Below are 13341 nucleotides of genomic sequence, written 5' to 3'. Positions count from 1 at the left end.
AACAAGAGTGGCACTATTGACATATTTTAAAATTAATTTTTGTGCATTGATGGTATGGTTTTCAATACTTTCTCACAGAGGATTACTGAAATTGGAGATGGAGAAGACAAGATCATGTGGTTCTAACTTCAAGCTTGTCATGTAAAATACATGAAGTTTTCTCGAAGAGCCTTGTATCAACCCTACCTGTTGTATGAAAAGGGGAATGTAGAAGCTTTCACCCTAAGCAGTGGTTACTGACTGAGGTCCACCCCCTGTTATCTGGTTGATATTGTGTAGTGGCTGTAGTGTAACCAAAGTATTCGTGGAGTAAGGTGTTGTTCAGGGTTTTAAAGAATTCTGCTGGGAATGAGGAGGAAACCAAGGAGAACTACAAGGGAGTCGTCATTGCGGACTCAAAACCAGAGTAGTATCTGTTTGTTGTGGTGGTATTACAGTGACTGGTACAATTTTTCTGATTAAAAAAGTGTAAATTGGATTATTTTTTTACGCAACAGAGTTAACTAGCTAAGCATTTTTCCCCTCAAACTTTCAGTAAAAGGCTTCTAAATGTCCTGAGTTTACTTCTGCTTAGTTTGCATCTTTTTCTGTTATCTGTGAGTGAACAAATACCACTCAGTCTTTTTTTGTGGAAATTCCAGATTTCCAGAGCGTATTAATAGATATTTACAGATTTTGGGACTGGGACCTAAGTTAGAAATTAGATTTTAGAAAACAAGGTCAAGCACTGAAGAAGCTCTCTACCTATTTGAATTTCAAATACTGATACTTGCAGCAAAAGTTTGCAGTCTGCAGACGGAGTATGAGGCTTAGAAAGCATTTGCGAAAAAGTTCAGAAAGTGTAAATTTGTAGAGGGGTGAGTTTTTGCTAGTAGATCACAAACCAAAGACAGAGCTAATTTTCTGCAAATTATTTCAGCTGCAAGGCGTAGCGCAGTAGTTCTTCAGGAGGAAAATGAATGAGTCAGATTTCGCATTGTACAGATAGTAAATTAGGTGCCAGGCCACGGATTCAAAGATTGCTGGGTTTGTAGGAAGAGGAAAGGAGGAAGTTGGTAGTCAAAACTGGCTGCTAGAAGCATTTACAATTCAGTGCAGCTGATGCTGTCAAGCAGTGGGCCAATGCCAGGGGTCAGTGGCAAGTGTTACAGGCTTCTGTTTTGTGCATATTATTTGGGTTAAACTCTGCCCACAGAAGAGGATGTTCAAATCCAGTATTTCTGAAGATAAATATTCTTTCCTCTCCTTTCACTGGTCTGAAACAGAGGTATCCAGTAAAATAAAGTCTTGCAAAGTAGTAGTTTTCTCTGGTGTATGTGTGCTTCTCTCCATGTAAATAAATCTTAAAAATGCAAATCAAAATTTAGTGAAACTGTATGTACGAGGAATATTTGAGTCTCCTGAGTCGGATGGTGAAAATGAAAGACGGTTTCAAATTAATTTTGAAATTTCAGTTTGAACTTGGGTGAAGCATTCACAGCAGCATGTTATCGGATATTAAGGAAATGCAGGTCTATTAATCAGTGCTTAATGTATTTATTTTAGGCATGCACTCGTGTCTTGCTTTCCTCAGAACAAATGTTTCTTTTAGGTTTACTTGAGGTATGTTTTCCCCATGTCAATTTATCTGCAGTTTGAAAGTTCTCATTTCTTTTCAATACAGCCTCATTATAGCCTCCTAGTGTGTTAAACGGGTATTATTTTTTAAGGTTTTCAGAAGATTTCTCCTTTTATTACATTAATGTGTATTATCAGCACTGTCATCAGTTGTTCACATTGCCAGTATGCTGAGGGAAGCATTTGCTACTAGACTATGAAGTGCATTCGAAGAAATGTCCAGTGATACAAGCATTAAGCCACTTACAGCATTTTCAGATAAAAATCTTTATTTTCTTTTTTCTTGTCTGTCTGGTTTTTTTGTTGTTTTTTTTTAGTACATGCATCATGAACGAATCTGCCTCTAGTGGAAATGGTCAAGAGTTTGATGTATTTAGTGCTATGGACTGGAAGGATGGCATAGGTACTTTGCCAGGAAGTGACCTAAAGGTAAGATACATAATTTTTTTAGTAAGTGAAATAAAAATGTTAAATGCTGAAAGAATGCATTTCACAAGCTGGTGTGTAGGTACCTGCTGTTATGAATAAAACATGAATCTGCAGCTCGAGTTAAGAGCCTGTAGCCTGTTAGCTTTTAGCTCTGGAGTTTCTTGATTCAGTTTTTGGTGCTGGCACAGACAGCCGTCATCCCCGTAGGAAGGCATAAATTAGCACTGCCTCACTATATAGACAGAAGTAATCAAGTGCACAAAATCCAAAAGGAATCTCAAAAGTGTGAAAATTCAGTCCACTTAGAGCATTGTATTACCATATCACTAAGAATCTTTATACTGTCATTGACTCTCAATGTCTCATATTCTTAGTTCTTTTTAGTTCTAAAAATAGTTTATTTTTGCTGTGCTTTTGTCGTGTGGGTGCCTAGAAAAATTAATCAAGCGAATGCTTCTGAGTTGGATTTAGTTTAGAAATTTGAATTACGTTGGAATAGTACTTTCAATTACATTTTTCACTCTGGTTTTATTTTTTGAAGAAAATTATAACAACTTTGTTTTCAAAATATGTTTTATTTATCTCATACTTTTTACTGTGTCTTCAGAAGATGTCCTCTGCTGCATTAGCTAAATTAGAGACTTTCTTGTGCCTGTTTTCTGTTGATTATAGTCAATATTTTCATATTCCATTTAGACTAACATTGATGAGGTTTTCTTATAGTTTATTTTTTTAAAAGGGATCTCACAAGAAACTCTGTGTTTTTTAAAATAACTTTATATCTCTCGGTGCCTGATATAAGCTGTGTTGTTGGGGAGTCAAAAAAGTTTGAAAATTGGGACGTATATGTTGCGAGTGTGTGTTTGTGTTGGGGTTCTTTTGTTGTTGTTGTTTTTTCTCTTATTCACAGAACCATAGAATAGATTCACAGAATAATGTTCTTTAGAAAGGACCTCAGAACACCACAAGGACTTCAGGGTCTTGTCCAGTACGGATATGGTTATCTGCAGGGTTGGAGGTACCACAATCTGTCTGGGCAACCTGTTCCAGCATTAGTGATTTTTTTTTATTATTTTTTTTTTTCTTTTTATGGATACTTTGTTGGAATTCCCCTTTTGCAGCTTGTGTCTGTTGCCTCTTGTCCTTTTCCTGTGCCCATCTGAGAAGAACCTGGCTCCATCCCTTTTATATCCTCCCTTAACTACTGGAAGACAGCAGTAAAATCTCTCCTTCTGTTCTTAGCACCAAGCAAACAAGTTCACTTAGCTTCTGCTTGCATGTCATCTGCTGTAGCTCCCACTTGTTTTGGTGGACAGTCGCTGGATTTGCTGCAGTATGTCAGTGTCTCTTATGTGCTGGACACAGTGGTATTGTCCCATCAGTGTTAAATCAAGGGGAATAATCAGTTCCCTTGACCTGCTGGCTACCCTCTTGCTAAAGTAGCCTTGGATGCTTGTGGCCAGCTTTGCTGCCAGGACACATTGCTGACTCATGTTCAACTCTTAGGTTGTCTTCTGCAAAGCTGCTTTCAGATAGTTGCCTGCCAGGCTGTACTAGTGCACTGTGCTAGAGCTGTGCTATCCCAGGTGCAGGGCCTCATGTGTGTGTTTATAGACCTTCATGAGATCTTGTAGCCCATTTCTTCAGCATCTTGAGGGCTTTCTGAATCACAACGCTGTCCTTCAGCCACTCTTCCAATTTGGTGATTTGCTTTTGCTGCCTGTACACATATAGAAGCCTTTCTTGTTGCCCTTCCTAGTTTCTTCTCCAGCTGAGCTTTGGGTTTCCTAATTTCATCATTGTACACTGCAGCAATATCACTATATACCTTCTCTGTATAACATTTCCCTTTTCACCACCTGCTTGCTTCGTTTTCCATTTGAACTAAGTCAGGAGTCCCTAGTTAGTTCTTGTTGGCCTTCATCTACATTTGCTTAACTTTTCTTAACTTCACTTAACTTCTTGCACATTGACATGCATCATTCTCCTGGTTTGAACTCCCTGGAGAGATATCCAGATTTGCTGGGCTTCTTTACCCTCTAAAGCAGTCTTCAGTATGATCCTGCCAAGCAGATCTCTGAACAAGCCAAAATCTGCCTCTCCTGAAGTCCAGTGCTGTTTCAGTGTTCATTTTGCTCACTTTCAGGATTTCAGACTTCACCATCTCCTGGTTGATGCTGCCAAGGCTATCATCAGCCTCTCCTCATCCCTGACCAGTTCTGGGCTTTTTACTTTTTTTTTAAAGTCTAGGCTTTTAAAATTCCTTTCTGTTTTAATAAACAACATTGTGTGAAAGGCAAACATAATATTGAAATGTTCAAGGAATACAAATCTTCAAGGGGAACAATACGGGAAGATATAACAATCTCATATAAATCACTGGTGCCTGCTTTATTCAGTTCTGGTTACTCTGTGTCAAAAGAAACAAAACCAAAGCAAAGTTTAGGTCATTAGTTAGGTGAGGAATGGGAAAGCTTCCATACGAAGTGAGGGAAGAGACCAGGAGGTGTAGCTGAGGGTAACGTCAAGAAATCACATAAGGAGGTTCTTACTTATGTGCTGTTCATGAAAAGCATGAGCTTCATTTCAAGATTGCGCTTCTGTTTGTTGTTTGGTTTTTTTTGTTTGTTTTGTTGGGTTTTTTTTGGGGGGGAATAGGGAGGTGTTTGTGGTGTTTTTCAGTTTTTCATTTTTATTTGGAAATAAAAAGTATTTTTGGACAAAGATTCTTTGATCCAGCCGTTAGGGAAGACACAGTCAGAGGTGCAATGGTAATGTACCCAGAATGATGAAAGATACAGAGAATTGGCCAGGCAGCTCATTCTGGTTGTGTTTTTTTGGTTTTTTTTTTTAAATATAAAAGCAAGGGTTACTGGATGAAATTGAAATTGAGTCATTCCAACACCGACTGAAGGAAAAATATTTTCTAACAATGCAGAATTAGTGTGATCACTGGACCAGGGAGCACCAAGACCCAGTGAAAGACTAGGCATTTATATAGATACCAAAATAAATTGAGCTGTTAGAATAGTAAGGATTTTTAAGCTTTTGAGATAATTGTAACAACTCATTTTTCAGGGCTGCTTCGAAATACTGGTGGTTGAAAGGGTGACTAATCTCTTGAAACTGTAAATGTGATCATGGAAGATATGTTCTGCTCTTTGTGGAATTCTCAGAATAGGGTTAATGTGAATGGTTTACCTGAACTGTCCTGGTAACAAGAGTATTTTAATACTGTGTCCTGAACCTAAAGAAAATGGCCTTATGTAGCAGTTAGTGCTTGTAAGCTTGCATGTACGTTTCAAAAATTATAATAACTTATTCCAGTAAAGATATTAAACCGTTGCCATATATTTACATTGAAATGCAATTGAAAAATCCGGTGAAGACACTATAGCAAGATGCACAAATCCAAAGATTACAGCTAGGTAATAAATTAGAGTGCTTGTGTTTTTTATAATAATAAGCAATAGCTGAACTATTCATTGCAGACAATGCATTGCTTACATTCTCACATTTAGTCCCTTTTCTTCACAGAATCTTGGGGAAAACTGTCTTTGAACACACAGATTTGCAAAACTGCATCTTGTGAGCATGCTTTAAGTTAAACGCACACCAAAACATTGAAATGCTACTTTTTAATATTGACATTTTGGGAGTTACCTACTTGAAGTTTTTATTTTTAGTCATGTAAGTCATATGGCATTTGCTTGTCTTTACTGCTTGCATGATGAAGCTTCATGCTTCTTTTTACATATGCACTTTTAAAGAAATCTCTTTCTTGTGTGCTGTATTAATATCCAGCCTTCTCAGGTTATCAGGTCTATCTGAGCAGCCATTCTTTTTAAGAACCACTTCACCACTTCATTTTTGTGAATATAATTTCCTCTATGAATAAAAAACTATTGTAAATAGTGTAAAATGCTTGAAACACAAATAACTTTTCTCAGTATTTTTCTTATTGCTTAAATTTAGTTTTTCTTAGGATACAGAAGAACAACTAAATCAGAAACAGGAAAATGCGTTACTTCTTTTTGTTACAAAGTCCGATGGGCAGTTTCATGCCTACCAGACGTTTCTGCACCAGGGGGCACTCACTTCCCAGTCTCATCAAAGCAAGGGAACCAAGTCAGATACCAAACCTCCATTCTCAGCCATGCCATGTTCTCTTATGCTTGCATCTGTTTCCACATCGGTAAAATGCTGGAAATGTTCTTTTTCATTTAGTTTAAGCAGTGTTAATGGTTAGATTTTTGTCACCTGTAGTTGGAGAAGGCTGTAGAAATACATTCTCACACAGATTTTGTTAAACCTCTAGCACAAATAGTCATAAAATAGTTAATACTCCTTGAATGCTGCTTTGAGCATGCTGTGCGACAGGTTGTGGAAAACGCTAGAATTTCAAATTACAGGGGGGATAGGGAGAATTAAAAATTGTACAGTATGATGCACCAAAGACTGAGAACAAAAATTTTAGCATTGTATACTAGTTCTTTGAAGATGTTTAAATAAACAGAAAACTTGAATTCCAGTAGAGTTTAAAATAGTTTACAAATTACAGAATGCCGTCATGTGGCAGGCTAAGTAATGTATGCTCGTCTGAAAAACATCAGTGCCTACCAGTTACTCTGCATGGTGTGAATGTAAATGTGAAATACACTTCTCTTTTCTCTTTTTTCTTCCTTTTTTTTTAATCTCTGTGCTGAGTGCACACAGTAACACCATCACTTCAAGATTTAAATGTTCTCATTAAATTGGAAAAGCTGTAATAATTTACAGTCACTTCCTACTGCAGTGACAGAAGTTTATGAAGTACTTCGTAATGAGTTTTCTAGTGCTTCTGTTTGGAAAGTGAGCTGTTATATACTGCATGGACAGAATTTTGGTCATTATTTCCAGCTTGCAAATTGTGCTTGAAGGGAAAGAAAAAAAGAAAAAAAAAAGATGATGAAGAAATTAAATAAATAAATAAAGTTGGGCAGCTAATACCATAGGAAACCTACTGTAATAGTGGACCATGAATGGTGGAATAATGATCATTGGTGTTTGGTATTTCCAGCTGCACTGTAAAGAAGGTAATGGTGATTCAGAGGGCTGTGTTTCTGCATGCATATGTACAACAACTCAAGGCAGTAAGGTACATTCTTCCACCTGCCTATTCTGAAATTGCGTTCAAGCTTGCTTGAGATAATTCACATTTTGAAAACATTTTTTTTTCTCACATGGTTATATGTCAGAAATACCGTAAGTGTCTCAGGCAATAACTAAGTACTGTGCTTTTTTAGTGCAATGGTATTTCATTGCCATAGGTTTCTGGTTAAAACTTTATATTGTCATAAAATGATTTGCCTTATTTTAAAAAAGCAAAGAAAGGAAGTTTTGCTATTAAAATTGCTAAAACTCCAAAGCCAAGAAATGTCAGAATTAGATTTACCTTTGGATCTTTAGTTGGACTTCCTCATCTGTAGTTATGGTAGAGTCTTCACTTAAGTGATCACGTGCTGTTTTGCTACAAAATGTACTGTGTCATTTGCTGTGGATGCTTTTAGACTTTTAAATAACTGGGCAGAGGATTTCGGGAAGGAAAAGGAATAATTTTATGATTAATGCAGGTAAATCCCACACAGGAAAGCTTAGTGCTGCACTTGCTTCTACCACAGCTTTCCTGCGTGGGCTGAACAACTTACTGGAACCAAAACTTTGGCAGGTAGCCATTCATTTTTTATTTGTAACTTGCTTGGGTTCCCCATCAGGTATTGGTGTTTGGTATTTAGAAATATTCTGGCCAAAATAACTCAGAGAGGGTTGCTTTGTAGGTCAGCTTCTGGATCAATAAGTGTCATCTTGGCAGGCCTTGACTTCTGGCTCTGTCGCTGATGTATGTGTCACCTTAAGAAAGTCTGTTTCACTGCAATTTCCCACTCAAGTGGAGATAATGAGGCAGACTGAGTTTGCAGTGGAGAGAAATCACTGAGAAGCCCTCTGGTACTAAGATAATTCTTGAGCATTCAGGGTGGAGGGCAAGGATTGGAGGAGCCTGAGGAGTGTCGAAGAATAAAGTAGACAAGCATTACTGCAAAGACGACTGGGGTATCAGCAGTTTGCTCGGGAAACATCAGTCTCTCTTGCTAAAGGTGTGTTTTCTGATGGTACCTAAGCTTTCAGTTCAGAAGTGATGAGACAATATTCCTTTTTTTTTTTTTAAGGTTGTAATATGATAATAATCCTTTCTTGCTTGTGCCTGCGCAGATAGGAAAAAACCTTTCCTTTTGGATGCATATTGTTCTCTCTACTCCATTACTTGAGGATTTGCCTATTCCAGTGTAACTGAAGCATCTTAAAACCAATAAAAGATTGCTGCTGACAGCATCACCCCAGTGAGAGGAGGTCTGGCCCTGCGCCTTGGTCATGGTGTGGAATTTAATCTCTGCCAGTTATGATTTAGGAAGCCCTAAACAGCCTGGGATCCTACTGAAAGTTTTTTGTCTTTAGCCATACTTACAGAGCAGGAGCGTGCTGCAGGATCTCTTCTCATCATTAGCGACGAAGAATAGTCAGGTGCAGGGACACATCCCCCTAGCCTTCTTCATACCTGAAAAAGTCAAAATTTTGTGACCAGGCAAGCATGAGGGGTCACATGCTTACTGAGTGCTTTGAAATAAGCTGGGAGCAAAGTACTCAGAAGGATGAAGAGCTAGGAAGAGATACTTTTATTTTATTTTGTAAGTGGCTGAGAACAGATTTCGTTTCAGAAATTACTTTGCACTGCATTGTAACAGTAATTGCTAGAGTGCCTAAAGCTTTCTTAGATACATGCTCTTTGTTATTTCAGTGGGGGTTTTTTAAAAGAAAATAAATAGTCATTCTACTTTCAAACTGTGTAGAGTAAATAAGACTAACTTTACTGCTTGAAGAAAAAGCGTAAAAATACCCAACAGCTGCCTTATTTTCTCAATGCTATTCAGCCCCTGCCTGGGGCCGGGGTTCTCTGGAAAAAATAGTTTGTGATCATGCAAGTAAAGACTTTATCACACATACACAGAAGAGGAGAATGGTTGAATGGACAAGTTCTGGCATTTACTAAGTTATTCAACTTAAGTAATACGTAAAAAAATAGTTTGGCTTATAGCAGGATGTGGTTGGACAACACAATGTCTATAGGTGATTCCTTTGCTTTGAAGAGAGGAGGAGCTGTAAGATGCCAGAAAGGCTCTGATTTATCTGAGCAGTCCTACTGAAATCACTGTGCGGTCATTAAAATCAAGAATGATGATAACTGCTTGCTAACCAGAGATCTGAGTGTAGTTCTTTGGCTTGTATCACTGTGGAGTCCCAGTTGTCAATCCTCTTGGCAGACTGCTATATAACTCTGCTGCTTTAAGTGTAGTTAGTTCATGGGCATAAAAGAGTGTTTACTCAATTTACTTTTGTTTTAGGTAATACAAATTTTGCAGGGACCTTCTGAGCTAGTCCACACTCACAGTGTTGTGGGGGTCAAGATAAGTTTTGTTCTTAAGTTTACTGTCAGAATGCAGCAATTGTCTTCATTGCAATGCACTCTTTGTCCTTAACTTGCCCAGTAGATGGTACTGTTGGCTGTTTTTTCTAATTTATTTTAAAGCTATGCAATAAGATGTTTGGGTTTTTCTCTTCCTTTTTGTCCTTTGCACTTTGATTGTTCTTCCTTTTTCTTCCTTTTCCTTACTGCCTGTTCTCCCAAAATGTATTTTTATCTTGTATGAAACAATAGCAGCCTTTATTCTGATTTGATCTCTGTGGGTACTGATGAAACCTTATATACTCTTAAAAGGGCACAAGTAACAGCAAACAGATAGTTTGATCTTTCTTGCTCTGAATTAGACACATGCCACGGCGGGGACTTAATTTGAAACTAGATTGTATGTATTTCTTCCCAACAGGTTTGCGTTTCTAAGAATTAATCTGCAATATGATAGACGTTTCACATTGTTTGCAAATTTATTTTTATCCCATGTAGTGACAAATGCACAGAGTATTTTTGTGAAATGTGGAGAAAGAGAACTGAAAGCCCTTTTAACATATAATTCCCCTGCATAAAACTACGGAGTGCCTTCCAGGTTGCGTGGTAAGGCAAAGAATTTCCATTAGAAATTGAAAGGTTCTAAAGCCACTGGAGGAGGGACAGCAGAAGTCCACAAGAAGAACAGAAGGAGCTTGTGCCTAGCCTAATAAAACTAAGTTTCAGGGTAATAATTCCTTGCTTCAAATATATACCCATAGTAAGCGCTGGGGTGCTAGAGCTATGTAATCCATAGGGTTAAGAACAAGTGGATATAAACTGGCTATGAATAGATGTAAATGAAAAGTTAGAAGAAGGTTTTTTGAGAAAGAAATTCAGGGATGGACACTCAGTAGAGGCACTGGTAACAGAAAACTGGCTGTTTCTCCATTGCAGCTGAAACATTTATGAAATACTTTATGTGGTACTATTGCCTGCAGTAAACAAAGGCTTCATCTCAGTGACTTACGATACTTTTTCCAATCCTGTATAAATTTTAACACAATTTTAATTTATTTTTTTTTTAAATGCGTATTCATAGTAATTTTGATCCCTGTAGAAGAACTTAGCATGTGGCTAGACAGAAATTGTTCAGAAAGTATTTATGATGTTTGATTATTTTTTATTTAAGCCTTCATTTCCCTCAATGTGTTCTGTATTTGTTCTATGAATATTAAAATGTTCCTGGGGATTAAATTAACTGTCATCTAAGCTGAAATCCTGGTATATCAGGGCATCATTTCCTCAGAATGTGAAAATGTATCTCAGCTCTTGAGTGGAAGGAATCTCTAATGATGTTTAGATGGAAGCTACTGTTTAATTCCCTTTTGATCCTTGTGGAAACTTTTAAACAAGGCAGCTAAGTAAGTTCTGTGTTGTATACTTACTAACAGTTGGATTCATCCTGCCAGCTCAGTTTGTGTTAAAAGACCATTGGCTTAATTGGGTGGCATAGAAAATTATCTTCCTAAGAGGTTACTTAAAATTTGCAAACAGGCATTTGACAAAAGTCAAATGGATTAAATTCATACCCAACAAGCTTTGTAACTTATTCTCTTTTAAACACTGAAGTGACAAAAATCAGGTTTCTTTGTGAGATAATTTTAAAAGTATTTGATAATGGCCTGGATTTGTTTCCATCAATGGGAATTTTACTATGTGTCTTAATGAAGACAGGTTTAAAGAAAATCCCTTCATCCAGTGCAAATATATACATTTACTTCTGGAGTTTTGTGACTTAAACCCAAATTTTTACTTCTCAGAAAGCTATGGATCCATCTTCAGAAGTTAGCTCAATGGCACTATTTTCTTCCCTCTGTATCACCTGCTGCAAACTTCTACACTGTCAAGACACCTTGGGAGGACTGCTTTTAATATGTTTTGTCTTGGGTCACCAAAAATAGAGGAAATGTTACGACAGAACCTTTATTTTTTTTTTTTTTTCCTTACTTTCGAAGTAGAAGAGGCTTACAAAAGTGCTAATTTTTTTCATAGACACATAAACCACGATTACTCTAGCTCCCTTTTGTCACATTTCCAACAGTAGACACTAGCTGGCACATTGCTCTGGCAGCTCTTACCCTGTGATGGCTTCGTGCAGCATTCTGCTCTCTACATCTATGTAGCCCAGTTTTAAGCAATTAACCTCTGTCACAAGTTTTTCATTGCTTTTTCTCCCCAGCTAAAACCAGAGTCCCACTCCCCAGATTTGAAGCATTTTTCTGGTCAGCTACGGAGAGCTCAGCATGCACATTAATGCTAAAGCTGTAGTTAGGGAAGCAATGAACGAAAGCAGACATATCTCCTTCAAGTCTGTGTCCAAACAGGAGCTGGAGGCCTCTGACACTGATAAAGGGGAGGCTGTGGGCAAAAGCAGGAGATAGAGAGGTCAGATGAGGCAGCGGCACAGCCACGTTGTTGTGTTCTCCTGCCTGCTAAGGCAGTACTGACTGATTATTCTCCGTCACTGCGCCCATCTTGGTGTGGTAGCCCAACTGTTGAAGAGCTGCTTCATTAATGGTTTGGCTCTTGCTGCCATGAACACCCTCCAGTGAAAGGGTAGCTGGGAGCAGCCTTCCCTGCAGTCACCAGTCTTTCATCATGTTTGATGCCTGTCAGTCAGCCATCTGAAGCGAGAAGGACCGGTGGGTCACTGCACTAGCCAGGGTGACATCTTTACGTACCACAGGAGGCCACAGTGGAGGAGGAACATATGTATAGTGTCAGCGCTGAACATTGATCAGACCATACAGAAATATCATAGGTATTAATTAGACTGCTCAGAAATACCTTTGGTTTACAGATGTTCTGGCTGATTATATATGAAGGTGCAGGCAAGTGTTTCCAGAAGTCAGTTAGTAACCTCTCTGTGGCCTCTTAGTTGGTAGGCTGCAGCGCCATGTTTTAGTCTGTGCTCGCAGCCTGTTTGCTAAGCCAGCTTTTGCAGAGTTAGAGCCTTTGGAAGCAAGGAAAGTTTTCCTCCTGGCATCCAGCTATTCCAGCAGCAGCAAAGCACCAGTAGCAAAAATGAGCATAACCAGAATAAGAACCATGTTGGGTACGTAAGTCAGCTATAAGACACAAAGATCTTCTGAATGGTAACTGCTATTCTTTGGATGGAACAACGTGAAAGTCTGACCACACACTGGAGTATGAGCATATGGTGTTACTGCCTTCAGTTCAAGGCTGAACTCCTGGACTTTCAGACCAGATGGATGTATCAACAGTTTGCCCACACTTGCGTACCTGTTCTGAGCATTGTCATAACAAGTAAAAATCTTGGCTGCGGAAGCCTTATGACTGTGTGAGGCCTTCCTCTTCTTCCTCTCCCTCCCCTCAGCTTACTTCTGAGCTGCTCACATTCCTTAGGACCCAGTGGTTCTTTGCAAATGCTGAAGTTGGAAGGACTGTATTAGTGAAAGCACTCTATTGTGATATATACGCATGGGGCTTACCTTTGCTTTCAGCCAGAATGGCTTATTTTTAGTACTGTACCATAGCTGCAATTCATCCTGCAGCCTCTGGAGGCACAGAGAAAGTCAGTGTAGTGCTGGGCAGTTGTTCCCTTCTCATTTTCCCCAGGTGAAGTTACCTGACCAGAGAAACAGAAAGGGGCTTCATGCTACTGCCCTTAAGGAATATTCTCACAGGTGGGTGCTGTGGAACTTTGAAAAGACTCTCAGGTGTAATTATTCTTGTTGATGAGAGCATCACACTGATAAAGACCTGTTCTCTGTGGCAAAGCTCAGAGAGATACA

The 13341-nt window shown here is 38.6% G+C and overlaps 1 protein-coding gene across 7 annotated transcripts in view; it reads left to right on the top strand.

Moving 5' to 3' along the window:
• L3MBTL3 (L3MBTL histone methyl-lysine binding protein 3) overlaps positions 1-13341 on the top strand; it is a 79776-nt gene that overhangs the window by 7626 nt on the left and 58809 nt on the right. For all 7 annotated transcript variants that reach the window (XM_030490240.1, XM_030490239.1, XM_030490242.1 and 4 more), the window contains exon 2: positions 1935-2046. In XM_030490240.1, the coding sequence (XP_030346100.1) occupies positions 1945-2046 (102 nt within the window). In that variant the 5' untranslated portion in view covers positions 1935-1944. The remainder of the gene's footprint in view (positions 1-1934; positions 2047-13341) is intronic.

This window comes from Strigops habroptila, chromosome 6, assembly GCF_004027225.2.
Source record: "Strigops habroptila isolate Jane chromosome 6, bStrHab1.2.pri, whole genome shotgun sequence".
NCBI classification, from domain to species: Eukaryota; Metazoa; Chordata; class Aves; order Psittaciformes; family Psittacidae; genus Strigops; species Strigops habroptila.
This window is presented reverse-complemented; position numbering and strand designations above follow the sequence as displayed.